The sequence below is a fragment of the Hippoglossus stenolepis genome, chromosome 1 (assembly GCF_022539355.2).
Source record: "Hippoglossus stenolepis isolate QCI-W04-F060 chromosome 1, HSTE1.2, whole genome shotgun sequence".
In the NCBI taxonomy this organism is placed as follows: Eukaryota; Metazoa; Chordata; class Actinopteri; order Pleuronectiformes; family Pleuronectidae; genus Hippoglossus; species Hippoglossus stenolepis.
This window is the reverse complement of record NC_061483.1, coordinates 4,847,701-4,873,060: the sequence shown is the minus strand read 5'-3', so window position 1 is coordinate 4,873,060 and position 25,360 is coordinate 4,847,701. Positions and strand designations below refer to the sequence as shown.

Below are 25,360 nucleotides of genomic sequence, written 5' to 3'. Positions count from 1 at the left end.
TACTTAAATTATAATTAGTTTTATATATTAATCTAACTAAAAAGCTACAAACTACAGAGAAATTGTTCTTTGTGTGTCTGGAATCAGCTCATGACTAGGTTGGGAACTAAACACTTCTTTCTTTTGGTTAAACATTCTTCAATAAGAAAATGATGTTACCAAAACTGAAATAGATTATTGTTCTTTTGTCTTGAAATGTTCCTGCTATTTTAAAACTGCACATGCCTGTTTGTTGATCACAGCAATAACTCTGGCAGTTTTCATCTAAACGTGATTAAACCCGACACGTTGGTCGGCGGTAAAGGTCGGGACCTGGTGTTATTGATTTATTTCTTCAAATCCATCAAAAGGTCAAGGTCACAGCATGGGATCAAAGTTAAAGGTCAATGCTAATGCATGGGAAATACACTGAAAGCACATACACACAACTGAAATGGTCTTTAATGAGCCACAGATGTATTATTATTATATCTACTCGTGTTTTTCAATAATAATCTGCGACTTAACATGTAAGTGATACTATGGGAAAGTATGTAAAACTACAGATGCAGCATCTCTCTGACTTTCTACTTCCTCGGAAATTCCGAGATAAATCTTAATAAAAAATAAATAAATAAATAAAACTTAGAACTTTTTTTTTTTTCAAGTGAATGCAATACGCTTCTGTACAAACTCAATCTAATAGAAACTGATGTAACCTTTATTTTCTTGCGGTTTCTCCTCTAATGAAATTAGGCAAACTGTATTTGTTGTTGGTATTTTGTTAGTGTCTGGCAGCTCTGGATCGCATTATGGTCTTTATAACATTTACAGCCTTGTCTGCTGTATTTGTTATATTTGTGTTACCTGGTAATGAAGAAACTTCCAGAACAACAGATTTTTTTTACTGTGTATATTTTTTTTGTGTGTCTGACGGGAGAAGGAGGAAAGAAGCGTGAGAAAGTGTCAGCGGGAGAGGGAGAGGGTGTGTTCCCAGGTGCGCCGGCCCTCCTGTGTGTATGCTTTGTGCTGCCAGCTATTGTTGTACTGATGCAACACCTCCCTGCTGCTGTCTATAAAAGGGAAATGCATGATTCACCTGTTTCAAATCGGTTCAGCTAAACAGTTCCGACCTGTGAACTAATAACGTCAGTCCTTAGCTCCTTCACTTTCTGGAATGAAGATGAAAAGTGTTCTTGTTGGACTTTTTCTTGGACTTCTTGCTGTTGTCCAGATGACACCAGTTCCTAGTAAGTTGAAATACTTTTTCCTTTCTTATTCTATTGGTTTTTTAAAAAGTTTATCTCTTTTAAAAGCTTAAACCAACACTTTCTTTTTCTCTTTGCAACTGTATGAGAATTAATTTATCAGCCATGGGATTGTTACCTTTGAGAATCAAACTTTAAAAATCAAGGTCCAACTCCTACGTCGTCACTTTCACTGATGGTCAATGAAACTCCGGACTCTCGTCTGTATCTCAGGACTCGCGAGGCCGCACTCACGGGCAATGAAGGCTGAAAACTGCAGAAGTTATTCTGTGCAGACCCCTGAAATTTCAATAATTCCCACAGTGTCCCTTTCGCCACCTCGTGAGTCAGCGCTTTCGCTGCCGCCACCTCAGATGCTCCTTGTGTTCCACGTCTGACTCTCTCTGTGAGAATAGGATTTCATAGTCGCTGCACAGGTTTCACTCGCACCTCCAGATTACACACAGACGCCTTTGTGAAATGTTCCGAGCTGCTCCAGGAGGTGCATTAATGCGTACGGCTTGAATGAGGTGAAACCAAAGATCGGCAGAGAGCTGTTACACCAGTCTTGGCGAATGGTAACTTCATAGTGTTCACTGGAGCAGAACATGATGAGGGCAGAAATGGAAAATGGAGAAGTGTGATTTGATTCTTATTGGTTTTTCCTTTAGTTTTTTAATTAACATCTTTTTTCTAGCGACTGAGATTTCACAAGGCTCTTTAAGGTCAGTGAGACAGATCGGTTCTTCAAGTGAACGTAACAATGTAGTTTTTGTATTATAAATGAAATTCAAGCATTGGAAAAAAAATATTAATTAAAATAAATTAATACTTTTTCACTATCCTCTAATCTTTGCTTTTGGGGGAAATGTTATAATTTTACCTCCTTGGGCCTCAGATATTAATTCAAATGAAATATTTTCAGACGTTAAAGTGAAAAATCTTTCATTTGTTGCTCATAGACACTTTTTTTTTAGGTGGAAACATGACAAATAGTTGGAAACCACAGATTCTTTGTGTTTTCAATATAAAATATTACTCTGAAATGCAACATCTATACATATAATTAATTTAAATCTAAATATTTCGTTCTGAAATGTAGAAGAGTAAAAGTAGGGTTGGAAATATAGTATTGTCCCTCACTGATTATGTAAATAAGCTATATCCTCACCGCTATTAAACTGGTATTATACAGGCAGCTAAAAAAACATTAAAATGCACGAGAGAAGAATGAATATTTATATTCGTCATGTGATCAAATCCGTGGCCTGATTCCTCCTCTTGCTTCTTCGTCTTTCTGTGACATGACACTATGTCAGTGGCTTCAGTCCAACTCACACAGAACGGAGCGCTGGTGGTTTACTCTGCTGTGCGAGGTGCGTCAGCGCTGTGTGGTTTGCTCTCAGCCAAACGGATGCTTTGATGAGCCGGCCTCTCTTTTGTCAACCCACTCACTGATGATTAGTCGACGATGTTAATCATTACCGTTTCTCACCACACCCGCAGCACAAGTTTATACAAGAATATGGGGCGAAGCACATAAGCCCACATAAGACGACTTTGTAACACTTCAAAAAAAGCTCGGTAACTTTCCTCCCCATTCATGTCAGGGCCGGTTGGTAAACACTTCACGTGACCTGTGGGTTTTTCCATCTCTGTTTTGTCTCAGCTGTGACCCAGATCCCGGCCAAAGCTGAGGAGGACGTTTTCCGAGAGGCGGTGACCGACGGGTTCCTCGTCAACCACCTCTTCACAACTGAATCGCCCGAAACGAAAGCCACTGTCCACGCGTCCCAGCAGCCGCCCTCTGACCCCAAAGAGGCAGTGACCGAGGAGCCCAGCGAGGAGCTCAGCCTGGAGCCCAGCCAGGAGCCCAGCGAAGCAGTGACCAAGGAGCCCAGCGAGGAGCCCAGCCAGGAGCCCAGCCAGGAGCCCAGCCAGGAGCCCAGCGAAGCAGTGACCGAGGAGCCCAGCGAGGAGCCCAGCGAGGAGCCCAGCGAGGAGCCCAGCGAGGAGCCCAGCGAGGAGCCCAGCGAGGAGCCCAGCGAGGAGCCCAGCGAGGAGCCCAGCGAGGAGCCCAGCGAGGAGCCCAGCGAGGAGCCCAGCGAGGAGCCCAGCGAGGAGCCCAGCGAGGAGCCCAGCGAGGAGTCCACGACCGCCGTGTTCATCCAGCATGGAGGTGACCACAATACAACCACAACAGACTCATCTACCACTCACAGCTCTCCATCTGGCTCTACGCCCTCATCAGTGCCAAATGACGCCGAACCGTCAACCACCACCACCCACACCTCGGCCGCCCAGACCACTGACCCCGCTGTCTCCAGCTTCCTGAGCACTCTGAGTTCAGACTCGGGGTCTGGAGACGGAGAGGAGTCCGACCAGGACGCCACCACGAGCTCTAGCACGACCCCTGTGTCCAACACAGACAGTAGCACTGCAGCATCGACCTCCACGGCTGCTTTTATCCATCGAGGACTGTTTGGAGACGGTGAAGGATCAGGCTCAGGATTGACAGAAGGTACGTCAGAGGAGTTTTTTCGAAAAATAGTTTCACCTCCAATCACCATCATGTCGTCTTAATTCTTTGCCTATGAAGATTTTAAGCCTGTGTTTTTAATGTTCCTTCACAGAAACCAGCACCGCACCATCGACCTCCACGGCTATTCTCTTCCAATACGAAACTACACAACAGCTCACAGACACTGAAGTGTCAGGATTGGTACCCATGGAGGATTCTTCAAACTTATCAGCCATGGAAGACAAAGCAGGTAATGTCCTCTATCCCCAACAGTTCTGACCTGAAATCACTATTATACTGTCTTTATTGTTTCCTATGGAAGATTTTAAGAGTGTTTGTCCTCCTTTAGGTATTAAACTACCCATTATTGTAGATGGCAATTCTCCATCGCAGCAGGGGGCAGCGAGCGGTACACCAGGTGAGTCCAGGACAAAAATCTAATTTAATTAACCAGCTTTGGACACGATAGCATCTTGGCATGAAACTAATCAACCCATTCTCTGCCATATCTCCAGGTTGGATCATCATCCTTGGTTTTATCGTCGGTGTTGCAATGCTGGTAATGCTGTGCGTCGCCATCGCTACCAGAGACAAGTAAGACTCGAAAATCAGAAAGAAAAGAAAACTATTTCTGACTTTTTTTGAGCGTGGAATTAAATCCCCGTTTCTTCCTCAACGTGCAGGTGGAATGGACCTCGCCAGGTGTCCAAGCCAGAGACCAAGGCTGATTCCTCAAACCAGCCGAGGGAACAAGAGATGGAGACGTTCCTGCGCAGCGAGCCCAAGGAGAACGGGAAGTCAGAGTACACAGTCATCCCTCTGGAGGAACTTCCAGAGAGTTATTCGTCACACTGACAAGCAAGAGAACGAGAGAGAGAGAGAGAGAGAGAGACCCTCGGGGGGCTTGGGACTCATCACAGAACCACGCGACTGTTTTTTTAACAGACAGATTTGACCAGAGGAACAAAAACTGTTTGAGCAGAGGGCGTCTGTGGACGGCCACAGCGTCGAGCCCGTTCTGAGCAATAATCCTGATCTGGTTTTTCCTGCTGACTTTCAACAACTCCTCGCCACACCCTGCCTTTGAATCTACAGCAACACTTTGGTTGATTTATTTATTTCCATTTCAACTCTGGCATTAACTGTAACAAACCAAATCGGTCTGGGGTGAGATGCACATATGCCCTTTATTTCAAAAAACGACTAAAGAAAAGTCAGCGCTTCATTTCCTTTTGTGTCCTTGTAAATACTTAATAACAACAGTTTTTAAATCTCTGTTGTGAGAAAATGATTGTTTTTGTCAGTGCCTTCTTTCTAATGTAACTTAAATCACTTTGTATAATATTATTAAAGACTGTGATGTGGATTGTAAATAAAGCAGCTTTTTTCCCCACGTTCGCTATGTAAGCTCTAAAGAACTCAGCCCACCAACCAATTAGCTTCTCTTCACAACCTACGCATGACTTCAGCTCTTCTAACGTGCACTTGATGAGCGTTCACGTAACCGCATCGCGTCACTGGAGAAATAAACACAGCAGCGGCTCATTCAATAAACATTTATTTGTTCCCATTAATATTTACACACACACAGGTATTAAAGCATGTACACGTTTCCAGTCCATCAGCCTGAGAAATGTTTCTGTGCTCTGCTGTAGCTCATGTAGAACAAGTGCGGTCAATCCGGCATTAGCATGTAGTCAGTCAACGTCAGAAAGAAGTCGTGCATTACAATGAAAGTCCGACACTAGGAGAGGTGTTGAAAACGTTCTGGGACCAATATGTGCATAGAAACAAAGAGAAAAAGATAGAAAACACAACTTTTATTTCCTAAAGATTGTACAACTGTACCTGTTTCATAGAAAACACTAAACACACTCGGCCAGCTGACTAACAGCATATTCTTATCTAGGAAAAGGACCAATGGAATCAATGGAAAATTGGTGTAATTGATTTACGATTGTTTTTCTTTTCTCCAGATTTCAGATTTTCCAGGTAGGTGATGATTGAGCTTCGAGGTCAACGACATGCAGACAAAGTGTAGTTGCCAGCACCAATATTATCATGCACACAACACTGCATAACCTTAAAATACTACATCTGCAGTGAATCAATAGCAATACAAAGTTGTCAAGAGACAGATTTCCTCTGTGACAACCGCTTGGATCTCAGTCGTTTCTCTTAAAGCAACAACATGCAACTTTTTCTCCTTAAAAACCACAGCTTCAAAAGGAGTTTGATGGTTCACTGACTTGGAAAAGGGAGAATGTTTCCTTGCTCTATGTAACTTTGGGTACGATCCCCTGTGACGTCGTTTTCCACGTCGATAACGCACCGAGAACTGAGACGTTTTCATCACTGCAGATGGAAACGTCTGGAGTCGATTAAAACGTTTCCATTCCCACTGCAGACAACAGCCAGATGTTAGCAGGTGTTGGTGGGTTTGGAAAAAGGGCGATAGTCGAAGCTTAAATTGTCAAAATCACGTCCAGCCCATTTTAAAGAGTAATAAAGAACTGTAGATCAGTTAAAAAGACTTACAAGTCATTAAAAAACAGAGTTTATCTCCAATATTCAGCAGGAAACTTTTAAAATATGAAGAATTCTGAACAGAGTTTGGTGGATTTGTTACAGCGGCAGGAAGCCGGGGATCGTGGGTAATCTCCAGCGTTCCGTTGTGTTTCAGCTCAATGAGCGGGACGACGCAGTCAGAGCTCCACTCAACACATTTTTCTCTACATGAAAAAACCACTTCATCGCTCTGACAAGGAGCCCAACAGAATAAACCACCACATGGGGGCGCTGTTGTTCGGTAAAAGTTACACAGTGTTGCTTTAAAAACATAAAACTAATGTATGGTTATAAAATAAATCACCCTACGTTCACAACCTGTCACAACTAGTGGCCCATTAAAAGAACATTTCCACTGTACTAACATTGTTACACACATACGTATTTATATTTAAATAGAGAGAGAGAGCTATGGTCTTTATAGAAACTTTTAGCATAGCAAAAAAACAAGTCAAATTCTATACATATGTTTATAAACGTTATCTAAAGAAAGCATATACACAAAGTGCAAGGAGGCACTTTAAACATGAACATATAAGCTGTCACTTATATGAAAAGAGAAATAAATAATTCAGGTTGTTACACAGACTTAAACTCAAAAACATGTACAAATACAGCATCAACATCCAACGACCTTGTTGTTACGGCTTCTGATTCATACGAGAACTGGAGGCAGAAGTTAGTGTGCGCTAAACAAACGTTAACCGAAGCTTCTTAACTCTACATGCAATTGCAAGCCTTGTTATGTCTACTGTGCGAAAGAAAACTTAAAAATCTGCTGAATCCAAGTTGATATGTGGTGAGGAAGGCCCAGCCGTCCTCACCCAGAGGTCAGTGAAGCCGGAAGGTGGAAAGCTGTTTTAAATTTCCTCTGCTAAACTGTCATTCATGAACCGGAGTAACTTTTCTCCAGAAATCATACTGACTGCGCTCGGCAGTTGACGTCTTCAAGGCAAGGTTGTATAACAGCAAAGAAATAAACAGTTTGAAACAACACAGAGCAATGCACCGGCCTGCTGAGAGTTCGAGAGACATCACAATCACAAGCTTCCGTTCAAACTTTCTCCCCCTCCCTCTCTCTTCCCCTCTCAGAAACACATAAACTCAAGTACACAGGCATACTTTTGTTTTGTTTTTTGTTTTTTTTTACTACAAACAGAAGAATCGCAGTGCTTCACTCATAAACAACATATATACAAAAAATAAATACGTCAATAAATACATAACAGGGAGGGCACCCTTGTCGTACTCTATCCTCTGGCTGTATAGCTCTTTGCAAAACATCCTGTACTGTTTGTTACCACATTTAGAGGCCACGCCCCTTCTCCCCTTATGGTCCTAAGTCCTAAGCTTTGCTTCTTAGGCTTGACCATGACGACCAAGGCGTAATCTCATAAGTCAAACAGTCAAAGGTAATAGCAGTATTTAACCTTCTTGCACTTACATCATAATGCCACATGAAGCACTGTTCACTCCTCCCATGCTCTCGAAGCAGCACCGAGTAAGGCCCTGAGTGTTGTCAAGCGAGGGTTTTTTTTTATTCTTCTGGAACGAGTGCGTGACCCGTTCAATGCAGTTTGTGTCCAGTTGGTGCAAAAGCCAAAGATCTAATACAGGTTGGTGAGTCTCGTGTGGTTTGTCCCGGTAGCTCCCCGGACGGGTAACTGACCAAAAACAAAACAAATGTCCGACTTTGTTCTGTTCTTGCAGAACTGTTGACTCTGCTAAATTTATTTTTTCTTCTTTTTGCATATGATATATTTTTTTTTTTGGGTTGTAGTTTTTTTTCTAGTGTCGTCAGCAGAGGAGTAAAAGATGGTGGAACTCAGGGTAAGGCGCAGCAGCATCTGAGTCTGCTTTATTTCTGGCATTTCCATGGTTCCTCCTCAACAAGAGAGAAGTCTGTAGTCTTGCCATTTTTCCCCATGGTGACCTGAAAGCAATTATCAAGAACATCTAACCACTGGGGGCCAAGGCACCTTCATTCACAGACCGTCACCGGCTGTGGGCAGAGAAGCCATAGCTTCAGTACATCAGGCCACTGGCCCTGGGGCTGGGTTTAGTTTGTGAATCCCCCGGCATTGACAAACATGTCCTCTGATCCACTGATACATATTGTTATTGACAGAATTATACAGAGGAGCTGTCTTCCAGTGTTGGCCATGTATTTTATGGATTCTCTGCCCAAACCGAATTACAATCCTTATCAAAAATGATCACAATGCAACTTTATAGCATCAGAAAAAAAAAAAAGTTGCATTACACAGGCAATGAAATATCAACAGAAACTTAATGCATGAGAATTCTCCGAGCTTCTGTTTGTTTAGAACACTAAAGCTACGCTATAGATGGGGGGGGGAGGATCTGAGATCAGCATTTCATGAATGAATGCATCAGTTTGGATGAGACATGGTGAAACAGCAGTCTTTATGTGTACCACAAAAACTCTGAGAAGGTTCTAGAAAACTGTAATTTGGTCAGGGCTGCCATAAATACATGTCCAATTGGGTAGACAAAAGTGAAATCAAGACATATCACAACAAAGTACAGACTAAAGTATAAACGTGTACAAGACGACGCTTTCTGTAAGATTGATGTTTAAAAAATAAACACTTTCATTTGGAGTTTTATACGAGAATTTTTGATGGATGATAAAAAAACAAAAAAAACAAATGTAGAATGTGAGTTTTGCTTTTTTTTTTTGGAACCTGGTATCACAAAAAAACTGCTTTTTCATAATGACAGTCACTATGCACGTGGTCACAAATGCACCGACACAGGAAGTCACGTAGAAAAAAGAAACACGAGCACATAGAGAGAAAAGACAAACACGTGGACAGAGCCGGGGGGAGGATTCTCTACATACACGTCTCTATGTCCGTTAACATGAAATGTACCTTGGAGTCGTCTATCAAGATTGAGTTGTGGTTAGTGTATACATTCTGGTTGCTGTTATTTTCATAGAAGGATTGTGTCTTTGCCATCTCGAATTCGTCCATCCGGGCCTGCTGGGCGTCAAACAAGTCCAGCTCGTGTTTGCTGAGGTGGTAGACGATGCCCGCGCCGTACGAGTCGCCCACCACGTTCACCGAGGTCCGGAAACGATCCCTGCGTGTCGGAGAGGAGAGCGAGGAAACAAACCAAAACATTAACACTGCACCGTCTCATCCCAACCATTTTTGGAGGGATTCATATGAAACTGTGGTTTGCAGATGATGGGTTAGCGTTGATGATTTTGGTTCCCCTAGTTCCTCTAGTTTTGTGTGAAGCCTCTTAAAAGCTATGGGATGGATTCCCCTGTACAGACAGTGATGGTTTGTAGATGATGGGTTCGGGTCAGGCTAACCCCCGTATCTCAGCGATTTCGGCCCCTTAGCCAGAGTTGTATTAGTTGTGTACATCCCCCCCAAAACATATGGTAGAGACCCGAGCAATGTGCTCACTGACTGAAATGAGACAGAGCACAAACCTAAATTAAATTTTAAGTAAAGCATCTGTTTCAATGTCTGCGTGTGTGTGAAGAATCCATAAATATATGTATAGAGTCAGACAGAGAAAGATAAAGTTTCTTAACTACACAGACTGTCTATTTCAGTCATTATGTTAAAGAAGGTGTGGGTTTATTTTTAATGAGATTTTATATTTCTTTCTCCTCTTGTCTACCTCATTCTGACTTGAGGCTGCTGTAACAACTTAATTTCCCTGGTGTAATGTTTGATCTTATCTTATCTTATCTTATCTTATCTTATCTTATCTTATCTTATCATGAAGCAACTACACAGTGAGAGTTTGGAAACAGGTTGTGGAGAGTTGTGCTTAAAAGCCAACAAACATTACTGTTATTCTATTAAAACTGAGCATGATGTGGTTCTCATTTCTTACATTTCTCAGTTTTGTCGAGTTGATGAAATGAAAGGAAATAAACTTATTTCTGTCTGAAGGGAGTCTTGGCATCTGTGACTCTAACAAACCCGTGATGGGGCTAAAATCGACGGACCGGTTTTGTGTTGGTGTTGAACTCACAGCAGCCAGTCGACAGCGACCAGGAGGCTGATGTCCTGAGTGGGCAGCCCCACCGCCGTGAGGATCAGGAGCATGGTCACGAGTCCCGCACTGGGGATACTGGCTGCTCCGACACTGGCCAGGGTGGCTGTCATACTGCACGGGAGACAAGTCCAACGCTCAGCGGGACAAACCACAGGCTCACGGCCTCCGACAAACACACACACTGCACACGCTTCACACTCAGTCACTGCATTTCTACTAAAAGAAAATCCTCTTTACTAAGTCGATTGAGAGATTCAATTATATAAACCATAGTTTTATTTAACAATGTCAAAAAATACATTTGCTATATTTAAAAACTTTTGAATTCATGCATGTTTCATCGATATTTACAGGGGAAAAAAATATTTAAAATTATAATATTCACTGTTTGAGCAGAATCCGTCTGATTTATTGTCAATACATTCCCTCACAAACGTGCTGTGACATCTTCCTGTAGCCACGTTCTCACCTGACGGTGATGATCTGTCCCCAGTCGAGCTGGATCCCATTCATCTGAGCGATGAAGATGGCCGCCACGGCCTCATAGAGCGCGGTGCCGTCCATGTTGATGGTGGCGCCCACGGGGAGCACGAACCGTGTCACCCTCTTGTCGATGCCCAGGTTCTCCTCCAAGCAGCGGAACGTGACGGGCAGGGTGCCGGCACTGTGGTAAAACGGGAAGAAGGGGTTTTGTCTTAAACAACTTAATTTGACTGGATCTTTTAATCTTGTATTTATACTGGAATAAATCCACTTTCATGAGTTTGACTTCACCGAAGAAACTAAAACTTCTACTCATTGGAATTCACCATGAGTCGACGGTGAGACAACGTCGGTTGTGACTCAGCAGTTGTTTTGTTTGGGTTACTCTGATAATTAAGTGTTTCTTGTGTAGATGGCGCCGCAGTGAGCCGGCAGGAACTTGAAAGAAGCGAGCGAGCTCACCTCAGGAGGCCAAATAATGTATCTCATATCATTAATAAAACATAGAGTGTAGGAAAGAAATATCCCACATAGAGGCAAAGTGAGAAGCCGCTGCTGGCGAGACGGCTGCGTAGTCGCCACTTGGAATAAAAGTTGTGGTTGTTATTTAAAATACGGCAGAAAGACGTGAAGGTGTGAATATAAACCTGTGGAATTTAAAGCAGGAGAGAATATTTTTTAAAAATGTTTGCAAACCTGGACGCTGTTCCGAGCGCTGTCACCCAAGCCTGGAATATTCCCATGAAGAACTTGAAGGGGTTTTCTTTTACTATCACAAAATATATCAGCGGAAGGAAGATGCCTCCGTGGATGAGGAGGCCCACGATGACGGTGACCATGTACATCCCCAGCTGCCTCGCCACCACCTCCAGGTCGGCGATGGAGATGATCTTCCCGCAGATGAGGCAGGCGATACCGAACGGGGAGTACCTGAAGATACACGTGTGTGATTAGGAGTCGCATTTGTTTGTGTGATACTCTGAGTATTGGCAGTTGCACTGATCGTGGATCGATGCCTGCGCCGGACAGCACTCACCACATAATCGCACTAACGAGCCTCATAACGATCTCGTTCAGGACGTTGAAAAACTCCAGCATCATCTTGGCCTTTTCTCCCATTTTGCCCATAATGACTCCGAACGCCACAAAGAACCCAATCAGACCTGGAGGACGCAGAACACAGAGACATTGAGTCAGTCTCAAATAAACCTGCATAGAAATATACAAGAGTGAGGTTTATTCCTCAGTGTGTCTGTTACTACGAAAACAAAGATAATATTCTATGTATAGACGATGTACGAACGTTGTTCTTTTGTTTTTTTAGCTGTTATTGGAAACCAACATGACTTTTGTATGTTGTACACTGTTTATTCTATCTATTAATTATGATATCTACCATGATACGTATCTATTCCGTGTTTCTGACACATCACAGAATGCTCGACACATCACGACCAAATAAATCCTTTAACGAGAGCTTTATTTTTGAGGATTTTCTCTTTTCAAAACATATAAATAAAAAAATCTGGCACGTGTCCCTTGACTACAAGTATTTCGACACAGATCTGGATCCAGATGAAGAATCAAAACCCTTTTCTATGATCAAGTCTGACTGTGCAGCACTGGTGGAGGAACTTGAGTTATTATGTACTTGTTCTCTATTTCTATTTCTGTTTCCAAACGCTTCACCTACCCAGGACATTCATCCCACTCTTGAACTGCAGCGACCTTTTCACTGTGAACTGTGGGGGTGCCTTGGTCCTGTTGGTGGGCACTGGTACTTTAGTGGTTACTGTTTGGATCTGGACAAGAAGCGAACAAAAAGAAAGCAGTTGGGGCGAGTGGCAAATGAATCAGACTTGACGTGGTGGGCGAGAACTTTTTCTTCTCCGAGACTCCTACCTGCTGAAAACAGGCCTGCACCAGGTTCTCCGGGAAAAGATTGCGGATGAGATCGAAGAAAGCGTCCACGCTGGACACGTCGTCGTTCTTCTTGCCCTGGCCGAGGTTCGCCTTTAGCTTGGGGTTCCCGGGGTGGATGAGCAGCACCAGGATCACTCCCAGGACGGCTGCGATCACCGTCGTCGACATGTAGTACACCATGGCCCTGGTGCCCAGGCGCCCGCTGGATTTGGCATCCAAACCGGCGAGTCCTGTTAAGAAATAGAGAGAAATAAAGACAATCTCCACAATCAGAAGGATAAAACCCTGAAATACTGCAAAGATCAGTCGTGTTTGTATGATTTCTGTATTTATTTGACAGTGAGACTTTCTCCTGTTCTCTCCCACCTGCAGCCTGTGCACACAGCAGCTCATCTCACCCACTGAAGGAGCTGTTGTGATTGTGACTTCTCCCTGAGGACGTATTGTGCGAATATATTGGAAAAAACAAATTCTGCACCTGGCGGTTTTATGAGAATTACAATCAAAGTGAGACGACTCGGTTCGGAAACTGCTGCTCGAGCACATGTAAGCACGAGAACAACCTCGGCTCCCCACGTTTGTACCTAGTTAGACAATTGGATTTATCTTTTGAATTCAGGGTTTAATTATCCAGCGTGACAGCAGGTGACTGTGACTCAGTTTCTCTGTTGACTCATGGAGGGAACAAGGTGTCTCCACTTCCTGAACAGCACACGGTGCCGACAACATCTGTCTTCTGCACGTGAACTCTGCAGGGATGCTGACTGAGAGTGAGTCAGAGGTTGTGTTTAAGTTGTGGAGAGGACGTGTTTTATATGAGTCTGCACATTGTACAATATACAATTTAATATGTGCATTAAATCTTCATATGCGCTGGATAGCTGGTGATTATTTGGTATTTCTCTTATTGTTGTATGCATTTGAAAAGATAGTTAAAGTTTGTTAAACAGATCTGTGGTCATTTATATACACACAAATACACCTGACCAGTATAATATAAAGAACAAGAAACACTGTTCTTATATTCTTATAAAGAACTAAAATGTATTATTTCATTTGATTGTGTATTTCAGAGGAAATGACAACACAACTATACGCGTGTTATTTCTATATGTGGGAGATTGTAGTTGTGTAGTTCTACTTTTAAAACTAATGTGAGGTTGAAGTTTTCACTAAAAATAAACATATAACATAAATAAGTAATAATCATGGAACAAAAGACCTCCTGTCTTTCACACTGTTTTTTGTGTATATACTTAACATGTATTTTATTCTAATACAAACAGTAAACAACAATAATTATAATAATTAATTCATCTTAAAAGACTTTAAACGATGCTCGAAGACACTTTAGGTTAAAAAACAGTCAACTCAAATTAAAGCAAATACATATAAATATAAAATACACATCATTAATAACACATTATACAGTTCTGAAAAGATGACAGTATTTTAAGAGGCATTTTATAATTTTTCCTGAGGGGAAAGTAAAATACTTATTCCCTCCATTTCTCCCCAGCAACAGGTTGCACCACGAGTATCACTCGTCCCTAAGTGCAGCAGAAAGCTGTGAGCGTCTCGTACCTGTGACCAGACTGGAAACAACGAGCGGCAGGATCAGCATCTTCAGCATCCTCATGAGGATCTCCCCCGGGAAGGCGATGATCATGATGACATCAGCGGGCAGAGGAGATATGTGCCGCAGCAGCATTCCAGCGATGGAGCCCAGAAACACACCTGAGCCGGCGAGGAGCAAAAAACGAATATCAGCATCACACTCTGAGACATGTGAACACTTAATGTGACTTAATGGAAATACATTAACGACCGTGTGATGAATAAAATCTCACTTTCTTCCCATCAGAATTTTTAATCATCGCCACAAACTGTCATCTGAGTCAGAGCCAAGATGTTAACTTTAGATTCCCGGGTAATTACAACATATGTGATGAATAAAACCGTTAAACTCATGAGCTCATTACGTTTTACTTCTGCAGCAGCTAATGAAATAAAAGCACCACTTTATATCAGATTTTATCCGTCAACACATGAGCATAAATGAAAAAAAACTCAAATTAAATATAAAGTGCTTCAGAGTAATTTAAATCCATTAAGATCAAAAAATATGTTGCTTGCTATTAAATTTCCTCTCAGCCGAAACCGCAGGAGTTGAAAAACACAGCAGCCATTTAAAGTAGAGTTTGTGTATTCTTCCTCGTGTGGGTGGAATTTCTCCCACAACCCAAATTCATGTAGGTGGGATAATCGCCCGGGAGCTGTAGATGTGTTTGTGTGCAGCAAACCTACATTTTGTCTGATGCATGCTGGGAAAACCTGCGCCCATGACCTTGATAAGTGATGATTAGTAAATGAGTTGTGTGACTGTAGACGTACCGAGGATGGTGAGGGTGAGAACCATGTGCTTCATGACTTTGTCACAGAAACTGCTACACATGCCCTCGGGATCTTTCACGATGGGCTCCAGGTGGCTCTCGTCCATCCTGACCTCCACTTGCTTCTTCATCATGTTGGCACTAAAAGAGGAAGAGGGACAACGAGGAGTGTTCATCACAGGGTTTCCAACAACTTCTGCTCTATGGAGGTTATGTTTCTGCCCCTGTTTGTCTGGACAGATTTCCACAAAACTTGGTGGAAGGATGTAACGTGGGAGAGAAAGAAGAAAGAATGGTGGATCGAGACAGAGCGGTTGTTCCAGGTATTTAGTATTTTTGTTTCTTTAACGTTTCTTTTTTAAAATTTACATATTCACCAATTTCCCACGGAATAACTCATGGATCTTAATCGAAATACAACTACGGCATATTTACAGGACGGATATCTATGGGTGTGTTGTTGGCGGTGCTCTGAGTGCAACTCTACTTAGTTTGTTTGCAGAATTACGCAAAAACTACTCAACGGATTTCCACAAAACTTGATGGAAGTATTGATATGGACCAAAACAAACCCCAAAACATTACATTTTTGATCAGAACAGAAGGGAAAGATCAAGTCTTCTCTCTTCCACTTTTTTCACATTGCCAATTTTCCAGGGAATAATTGATAGATCTTGATCCTCACATTAAAAGGACTGAAATCTATGAGTGTGTGTAATTTGTTAAGGAGACTGTTGGACCTTGGCTGATTCCTTGATATAAAAATAACACTTATTTGCGACATAAATGAAGCTTGAGGACGTTGAAAGGGCGTGAAGCTCCCACACGGTACCCAACGGGTCACTGCTGGTGTGGGTAGAAAACACGAGCAGCTGATTAGCAGCAACATGTGCACTGGAGGAGACTCATTTCCATCTGTATCTCCACTTAGACCACAGGAGCTACAGCACAAGAGTTGATTGGTGATGGAGAAATGGTGCACACGGAAAAGGATAACTGCTACGTCCTGTTTATAATTTACCAAAAGAGACATATGTACACATGATTAAATCTAATTAATTCTCCACACTCTTCACTCTGAGTTCACAGGTGGACTTTTATAATCAGGGACTGACATTCACAAACAATTAGCACAGAATCAACATAAGAGTTTGTTTTGTAGTCGGCATTTTGTGCAATTTATTCCACTTTTTTTCTCGCTGACTTTGAATAAACACATAAACCATCTGTCCTCCGCTCTGCTGCTGCTTCTGTTCAAATGCAATCCATGACAGTTTATTACGTGTGCATTAAAATACTCGAGCAAAAAGAACATGCATATTCGGGACATTTCTTTTATTTGTCCATAAGCGTAATGTGCAGATGTTGCTGATCATGAGGATGATGAAGAGGTGCTGGATGAACCCGGCACCTCTTCATCTCACTGCTCCATCGTGTCACCGAAGCAAAAAGCATCTCAGGTTTGTTGTGGTCTGGCGTAAAGCCTCTTGGACTTAAAGATCAGCTCGCCCCTGTGCAGCCTTTAAATCCTCTGTGCAGCACAGACGTGCACACTTATGTAACAGCGTAGATCTGTTTCATTGGGACACCGTCGACCTTCATGCCTTCAACAACTGGAATATTAACGCTGGAGGCAAACGCTACAGGAAAAGAAAAAAAGACGTTTCTCTCCTGAGAGGTTGTAAATTAAGTGAAACTTTTCCTCTGAGAAAAAGTGCTTCCCCTTCAGAGAACCATGAACGACGGACAGCAGGAACAAAAGCTGATTGATTTCTAATAGCACAGAAACATAAAGCACACATCGCTCCACGTGTAATAACTCGTATGTGAATTAGTTTCTGCAAAAGGCAAAAGAAAAGGGGTCAGGAACATATGAGGTGAGGACAAATTGCCAAGTCAATCACGCCTGTCTGATACACTGTGCTCCAGCATTAATGAGACTTAAGCCCTTTAAAGAGGATATAATTAGCGCCTCCAGCACACAAGCCACCGAGTTATGCAACAGAAAAGGGGCTTCCCAGGAAAAGTCAAGGTGTCACCTCCACCCGCATACTTACGATTATGCAGGAGATTATACTCGTTTTTAAAAACAAGACCGCCACGTTCGCTACAGGATTTATTGTTGTTTTGGGGCAAAGAGGCAACGACAACAAATCAGTTTGAGTCCAAACAATACGCACGAGTGACGAAGGAAACATTTATAAAGTTCTGATTTTTCTCTGGTTTGGACACCTGATGCAAACAAGTCAAAGATCACAAAAGGGTGCGCCACATTTAAAGAGCTTCAATAAAATCTGAAAATTTAAATCAATATGCATCATTAACTGCATGACTACAGATGTATAACTGTATAAAAATAACCTTTATATACCACATATATACATAATACACCTTTGCATTATTGCATCGATTATACATCAATATATGTCAATTTAAAGCTGCTCAGGAGATACTGAACTTTATTTTGAAAAGGACCTCTTCATTATAACAGTATGAAGATGATCCCATTAAAAAACAATACTCACCAGTTCTCTTGCAAGTTGTTTTGGAATTGAAATTAAACTGGTGGAGATCTACTACACAGCCGTCTTCACAGGGGAAGACATTAACAAAGCCATGACTCGTGCATTAATAAATCCAATCAGAACATGATTGAAAAAAGAAAAGATCTTCAGTAATTTAAAATCTTCGTCCTCAGCGTTCGGCGTAAATCCACAGTCACCTGCTCATTCGGCTGCAGGGAGGCGTGTAAAGGGAAAGTGATGGAGGTCTGACACGAGCCTCCCAGACAGGAAAGGGCGGAGTCAAGCAGCTGAGATTACCAGCGAGTAGAAAATCCCGGTGGTGGTCTTTTTATAACTTTTGTGTTTTGTTTACTTCTCCAGCGTTAAAGGGCGCAAATTGTTTTGTTTGCAGAAGTTTTTTTATTTCGTTTACGGGTCCTGTTACTCGCGGCCGAGAGAGGAAACTGAGCACAACACAAACATGGCTGCTTCCTTTCCAAAACCTATTTGTCGACCTCAGTGGATAAAATAACACTTTGATATTATCAGTAGTTGTGTCACGATTTATCTTCTTGGCTCCACTGACCACTTGAGGAACTTTAGTGACATTTAAAGCGTAAAAATCTCGACCAATCAATTATGAGATTTATCCTTTAAAGAAAAAAAAGGCTTTCATGTGACAGATCTGTGGCCAAGTTGTCTCATATTCACCTTGTGCCAATTAGAACATTTAATTACTTTACTCCTAATGTGCCAATCCATGAATTATAAAAGAAAACACCTTCAAAACATATGGAGGTGCGATGTATTAACTTGAGAAGATTAATTCAGTTCAATTCAATTCAATTATTCAAGCAGGAATAATTCATAGAAACTGTCTATTATCTCGTTAATTCAGAAAAATGGTTCAAATTTTATTTTTTGGGGACATTTTTGACAAGAGGAACAGCAGCTGATTATTTTTGACTCAAATTTATACTTTACTCATTTGAAAACCAAGACTAAAGTTTGTGCAAACTATTTTTATAATGTTAATTGGGTTCATCTGCATTTCTCATTATTTTTTGAAAGATTCAATTGAAAGAACGAATGAAATTAATAAATTAGTTAACATTTGATTCGCAGTGAGTTTCTTGCATTGAGTTCACCACAGACAGTATCGCCCCAATTTAGCAGCAAAAGACTCCAATGAAAAGTAATTTGTCGGAATAAAAGTAGGAGAAATATTAATTGCAGCTGTTTCCTCGAGACATTCTTGAACTTTCAATCTAACATATAACCTCGCTAATTATGACTTATGCAAAAATAGACCTAGTTTCTGGGAGATTTTTTAGCATTTGTCAGTTTTGTTGCGAACAAAGAGACAAATCACAGAAAACATAAACCTTTCTATCATTTTATAAACTGTTTATAGTTTTTTGTTTGTTGTTATTATTATCATACATGAATGTTTTTTGTGCTCATCTGCCTGAACGACATCTTTTGACGAGTTTTTAGTGTTTAGTGCTCGGTGTGATCGTGCTCTTCCTGGAATCGAACGTAGCTTCTTTCAGCCTCTTCTCTTAGAGTGACACGGCCATTGTGCGCGCCCGCCGTCGCCACGATGCTGTTGCCATGGCCACATTCACAGCACTGATTAATGTTGTGCTGGGGCGAGCGACTGCGTGTGGACAAGATGATTACCGAGGCGTCTGGAGCCGTTTGAAAGTTGCTCTTTTATCACGGGTCAGTCTCTCATGTCAACGTTTTTTTTTTTCCTACTTCATCCCTCGACGTGGGAATCAGAGGATCGGAATTGGAAGGTGAACTGAATGTCTGATTGCACGGTGGTCTGCGACAAGGAGGAGCACGTATATAAACTGCTGCAGGAAATAGGCCCCACTATCCCTGCTGTGTGAGGAGGCCCCTGTGCGTCGGATAGGTGACCCTCAACATCCGCAGGGCGTGCGCGAGGCCTCCCATTACCCAGCATCCTCAGGGCTTCTACAGGACGGAGGAGGGCACATGGCAAAGCCCTCGTCCGTGCGTCTTCCGCAGCTCGCTCCACCTCTCCTGCCCTCAGCACCAAGCCGACCTCATGCTGCAACACCTGACAACACACAGCACGCTTAGACAGCAGGTGGCTATAATTATCTAATCTGTCCTGAGCCACGCTAATCCAGCGCACATACACACAGAGATGGATCAGACACACGGTCCGAGAACAGGTCGGCAGCTGTGAGATCTCAGAACATATTTCCCACACATCACGGCACCGAGGCCTCCTCCTTCGGATGCTGCGGACACACGCTGATATTGATGGTGGATCACCTCGTTGGGATCAGATAATAAAAAACAGTTTAACGATAACACTGATGCGTCTTCAGATATACGTCCGCCTGTGATTCCATGTGGGAGGGTTTCTGTGTGAAAGCTTTGCACACGTCACTGCACAAAGTCACAAACGCAACAAATCCTACTTGTGTTGATGTCTTGAGTTTCACTAACACGGAGCCAACAGACACTCAGTCCATAATATTGTTGTTTTTAATGGAATTGATTGAAGCGGAAGTGTAAAAAAAACTAAAAGTTCTTATATTTAAGATAAGATAAAATAAACTATATCAATCCTGAAGGAAATTATTGAACCGTCTTGCTCCGAGATTAAAACAATAATAATACAATAAAAAAGAAGTATTTAGTATAAATATATAAGTGAAAAATAAACCTACAAATGTAAAATATGCAAGAAAATAAAGATATAAAGTGTAGTATGTGTGAAAATAAAATGTTTTTGTACAGAGTGAATGTAGAACTGGTGCCTCACAGCAACTACAACAGAAATGAAATATGTTAATGTGAGACAGTAAATTTATAGTAATAGTCTCATTAATAGTAAAAGTAATAATCGTAATATCGTAATATTCAGGATAATATTTCACATGATTTTGAAATGATTTCCACTGATATAAAATTAGTTGGTAACAATTAAGTATTTTCAGATAACAGATTAAAAAAGCCTTTGACTTGACAAGTAGCTGAATATGTTGCTAATGGTAAATGAACCTTGGTCCTGATCATCAGCTTTGACATTAAGCTACTTCAGCAAAATACTATATACTATAATATACTATACTTTATAATATATTCAACAGAATACATCAACATGAGAGGTATCGGGGGTTTAGGGTTCTTCCTACACTCCGCTGACCTCAAACTCAACTCAAACTCTTTCTGAGAGCAAGAAGGAAAAACATGAGTCGATAAACTAAGAGCTGCAAAAATATGGATTCACACCTGTCTGCAAAAACTTGATGTCAGGAAGTAGATAAAGTTTCCCAGTGTAATAAATAGATTCAACAAAAACTAAAGACCAAGTAAAAATGTTATTGGAAAATAATCTAAATCTTAGCTTTTGGAACAGAATAACCGTATTATTTTATAGTTTAGATTTAATAAATGCAACACAGTGGCTCAGTGTGGACCACAGGCTCTGCAGTGGGAGCAGTCATTAGCCAACAGAAACCCTGTTTAGCATCGCCGAGGCCTGGATTGCAATCAGGAAGCGCGGCTGATGATGGTGTTTCAGTGATGAATTTAATGACATCTGTCTGATAAGAGCAGCACTGGAGCTGGATCTGAGTCACAGCTCCTGATTACGAGAGCTAACGGCTCTTACTTATGCAGGAGATGTACAATTAAAACATTTCCCATCGGATGAGCAGCTCTTGACTCCACTTGAGAAAGAAACGTCGAAAGGAAACGTCGTTTTTACCCAGACTCGTTTCCCCGCGTCTCCTCGACCGATCCCTTCCACAGAGTGAAGCTAATTAATGAAGCTATGGGAAGGTGCACTTTTCTGCAGTCTTATCATGGCTGAGGTGAGAAGATGATTATTATTAATTTGCATCTCTGTGCATTGAAAAGCTCGCTGCGCAAAACTGGCTTCGACTTGTTTCACTGAAAACCAGCTTCCATTCGGCCCCAAAACAGAAAAATCCGTCTTTCAACAGATCTAAAATCTTGTTTACATCTTGAACATCGTGAACAAGCGACCAGACATCACTGATTTGGTTTAACTGGGGGCTGGGCCTTGTTTTGTTTGGGATCTTGTGAGATGGAAAACTTCACAATGGAGACACGACACTGAGCTTTCTGTCTGTAAACAATGGTTTTCATCATCTCACTCTATCATTGTTAGACTTCAACAAGTGTGAATGATCTGAAACAAACACTAACCGCTGCTTTTGAAACGTACAATGTAAATAAACGTATTATTAAAGTTATTATAATTATAATAATTAAATGAGTATTCATGCTTTTGTTTGTGTCTTTTTTTTTCTCTTTGCTGTCATTATATCTTAATCTTAATTTATTACCTCTCTGGTAGACAAATAGATAAATATGCATGGATTTACTTACAGAAATTTAAAATTCTTCATTGCTCAAAATGTGATTAAATTTCAAATCTTTTCCTGAAGCATTTAAGTGCCACAGTTTCACTGAGGAGTTGAACGATCTAATGCTGTAAGACTGTGGGAACCTGCGTTATAAATTTAATGGGCACCTGCTTTAGGAGCCAAGTCTTGAGGAAACAGAATAAAAACCTCTTTATAGTCCCACGATGACCCGTTTCCAACACTGCACACGGCGACTATCACTTGATTCATTGTCAATTCCCAAAAGAAAGTGAATTGAGTGGTTGCTTATGGAAATGACAGCGTGACACATGCCAAGGTCCCTCCGCCGCTTCCTGTGCCCACTGAGAGTAATTACACATTTAGACAACAATCATTTGCTTTGTGCCCGAGGCCGTAAATAGAAATATGGAGGAGGTGGAATTTTAAATAACTGAAAATAAAAAACAACCTTTTAAAATTAGAATAGAGAGGAGATGCTGTACGATTAAAGCTTTTGTGACTGAATTAAATATTTGTTAGTGTCTTTCTGTCGTCTTTTGGACTTTGTGTCTCAAAAATATCATCGATGTCAGGAGGTTTTTCTTCGATTGGGATAAGATGAGTCATCGCAGAGTCGTTCACACTTAACAGCAGGAGAGATTGACCTACAGGGGAAATGCATCACGGTGTGGAGAGGAAGTGTCGACGTGCAGGGAAACTACTCAGATTCTCACATCTATTCATTATATTCGAATTCACTTATAGAGGAAGAACGTTTCATCTGTAATTCTATAAATAAATAAAACACACAGGTCTAAGGAGTCATGCAACATTTGAATCCTGATGTAAAGTTGTATTTATATTCAAAGAAAGCAAAATCAAACACAAAACATTTATGAAACTGTCATTTTAAGATGCTGAAAACAGATTTTTATGGGAACTGAGTAAATCCGTGCCTCTCTACAAACTGCACTTGATGTATTTTTGATCCAAGCCATTGGACCTGGAGATTTCTCCTCAGGATTTCCAGTTATTCTGCTGATTAGACACTTGAAAGTCTCTTTCAGGCACAAGTGAATAAAAGGGACAATTATTTTACTGACCACCTTCTTATTCTGTGAAAGAACATTTTCTACCTCCAGAAAAACAAGATTTCCTTCATCACGTAATCTCTGTGGAAAGAGTTATTCCCTTCATTACAGTCTAAATGTCCAAACTAATGTTTATATCTATTACTATGACATAATATTAATGTTATATATTACGACAAAGTTGCATTGAATGTACGAAATGCATTGTTTAATTTATACTGTGTCAAAAGAAGATGTGATCGTGTCTTTGGTCACGTTCACTAATAAGACGCAGAAAGAGAGAAAAAAGAAAAGTGATGTGCAACTCATCCAGTTAATTTCACTTGGGATCCACAGCGTAATCCTTCTGGCGATTCTTTTGAACTTCATCTTCTCTTGAGTTGAAGGGTGTGTGTGTGTGTGTGTGTGTGTGTGTGTGTGTGTGTGTGTGTGTGTGTGTGTGTGTGTGTGTGTGTGTGTGTGTGTGTGTGTGAGTGGGTGGGTGGGGGATTGAATCTCAAAGAGCGCCAGTATCTCTAATGATGCACATGTGGCCCGGGGGCCATCAGTTTTGCATTGCTTTAAGAAACTGTCACTTCCAGAAAAAAAAAATGCATGAGTTGACTCGTTCCTGTCCCGAGATGTAAAGTCATTAATCTTTTAATTCACGAACAGATGTGTCTCTCACCAACGCAGCTTATTTCAAGACTTTGGGCGCTGATGATGATTTTTTTCTTTTTTTTCTGGTACAGGCATTTCGCCAGTTTCCTAACGTGACCTGCAATGAGCCATTGATTCAGGAGAAGGGGAGTGGGAGTAAAACCAAGCACAGCACCAACCAGTACACTCAGGTATCTGTAGAAATGGGTCACAGCTCTAACAGCACAGCAAATCAAGAGCTACGATTGAATTTTCTCGAACCAAGAAACCAGCATGAGGAAGAAACACTGATGGAAGTTATTTGTAAAAGTTCTACGCATATGAACATGTAAAGAAAAGTATCGTCTAATCCTGCACCTCATAACATCCTTGAATAATAATTCTCACCTGTGGAAGTCTTGCATTCTTTAAATTTTCTTTCCTGACTTGAAAAAAAAAAAGGTAATTTCCTTAAATCAATAATGTGCAGAGTCTGTGGAGTGAACTCATACAGGTGTTGCAGCAGGTTTCTCCTCCTCTCCCGCGCTAAGGTGCAGAAATCCCTGCTCCTTCCCCCCTGCGACCTAAACGAGCGTCCTGCACATCCACACTGATGCACAGACTGAGGGGTGGGGACTCGAGATGAGAGGTCAGCACCTCCCGTCAGGTGTGGGTGGGGTGTTCTCCTCTCGGTTAAAGAGGAGCAGATTAGCAGAGTTTGGCCCTTGTTTTAAGCAGCGTGACACCAGACAGTAAAATGGAGACCTCCTGCTAGTAGGAGACATTAAGGCCCAACGTCGGTTAAATCGCCTCATAAACATAACAGTTTTAAATGCCTTTGTTTTTACAGTGCATGCATTACCTTTCTTTGATTCTCAAATGTGCAGCGGAGCCACTGAATTTTTCTTCTGCAGTTGAATCAATGAGGCATTTTACTAGCCTCGACTTCTGTGTGTGACTTCACTTTGTGCGAGAAGAAAGCAACAGAATCCCTCCTGCTTTATTCTGTCTTCCCCCTCGCAGAGAGTGACTACTGAACTATACTCATTGTTTAATTGGCTGGGATTAAAAGGTGTCCTGCACAAAGCCGCGGACGGCCCAGCGGGTGTCTGCGTCTCAGGAGTAAGAGCTAAGTTTAGCAAATCCTCTCAGTGTGTTTGTTTCCCAATGCCCTCACATGCAAACACGCTGCAGACAAACAGGTACTGTACATATTAAGATGAACATGCAGTCTGTACATGGTGTGCCGCCAATGCACGTGCACACATGCATAGCTCCAGAGTAAGGGAGAATGGCCCCTCCGTGATCGTGCTCTTAAACTGACGACTAAATGTGCATGTTTTTTAATGTGTAAATTAAAAGTATGCATGTAAACTGAATAATAAAATCAATTCAGCAGAAAATAAATACATGCACGTTTTGCACTCCTGCAGCATGAACATTACGACTCGATGTGCAGATAGAGACTCATCCCTCTTGGAAAATTGTTATCTCCTGGTTAGTCAGAGGTCAGAGGCCTGGAGCCGACAGAGATTCAGCGGCCAAGGACACGTCAGCAGGACGGAGAGGTGGAATTAAAGGATGGACACTCTGAGCTCCTGCGCACT

The 25,360-nt window shown here is 41.7% G+C and overlaps 2 protein-coding genes across 4 annotated transcripts; one reads left to right on the top strand and one right to left on the bottom strand.

Annotated features, from left to right (window-relative positions):
* The first annotated feature begins 783 nt into the window (after positions 1–783).
* Positions 784–5,144, top strand: LOC118105967 (cell surface glycoprotein 1). The gene is made up of 6 exons (XM_047341020.1): positions 784–1,229; positions 2,896–3,747; positions 3,860–3,997; positions 4,097–4,165; positions 4,263–4,341; positions 4,431–5,144. The coding sequence occupies exons 1-6, from the start codon at positions 1,157–1,159 to the stop codon at positions 4,600–4,602; spliced, it is 1,383 nt and encodes a 460-aa protein (XP_047196976.1). The 5' UTR covers positions 784–1,156; the 3' UTR covers positions 4,603–5,144.
* A 145-nt stretch (positions 5,145–5,289) lies between these two features.
* Positions 5,290–24,770, bottom strand: slc1a2a (solute carrier family 1 member 2a). Of its 3 annotated transcripts, none has more exons than XM_035154040.2 (11): positions 24,616–24,770; positions 15,163–15,302; positions 14,353–14,505; positions 12,748–12,998; positions 12,539–12,647; positions 11,882–12,008; positions 11,542–11,775; positions 10,832–11,026; positions 10,339–10,473; positions 9,213–9,423; positions 5,290–8,248 (listed from the first exon to the last, which is right to left on the bottom strand). In XM_035154040.2, the coding sequence occupies exons 2-11, from the start codon at positions 15,293–15,295 to the stop codon at positions 8,174–8,176; spliced, it is 1,623 nt and encodes a 540-aa protein (XP_035009931.1). In that variant the 5' UTR covers positions 15,296–15,302; positions 24,616–24,770; the 3' UTR covers positions 5,290–8,173. The 3 variants fall into 3 exon arrangements, with proteins under 3 accessions (XP_035009931.1, XP_035009914.1, XP_035009923.1); XM_035154023.2 differs by lacking the exon at positions 24,616–24,770 and adding an exon at positions 24,162–24,386; XM_035154032.2 differs by lacking the exon at positions 24,616–24,770 and adding an exon at positions 17,687–18,258.
* Positions 24,771–25,360: the final 590 nt, after the last annotated feature.

Bases quoted from the DNA above. Each gene is read 5' to 3' on its own strand.
- LOC118105967 (XM_047341020.1), top strand. From the start codon at position 1,157: ATGAAGATGAAAAGTGTTCTTGTTGGACTTTTTCTTGGACTTCTTGCT. The intron at 1,230-2,895 runs GTAAGTTGAAAT...GTTTTGTCTCAG, and splicing joins CCAGATGACACCAGTTCCTA to CTGTGACCCAGATCCCGGCC. The intron at 3,998-4,096 runs GTAATGTCCTCT...GTCCTCCTTTAG, and splicing joins AGCCATGGAAGACAAAGCAG to GTATTAAACTACCCATTATT.
- slc1a2a (XM_035154023.2), bottom strand. The intron at 12,999-14,352 runs GTACGAGACGCT...ATTTCTTAACAG, and splicing joins TGTTTCCAGTCTGGTCACAG to GACTCGCCGGTTTGGATGCC. The intron at 9,424-10,338 runs GTGAGTTCAACA...TCCGACACGCAG, and splicing joins GTCGCTGTCGACTGGCTGCT to GGATCGTTTCCGGACCTCGG.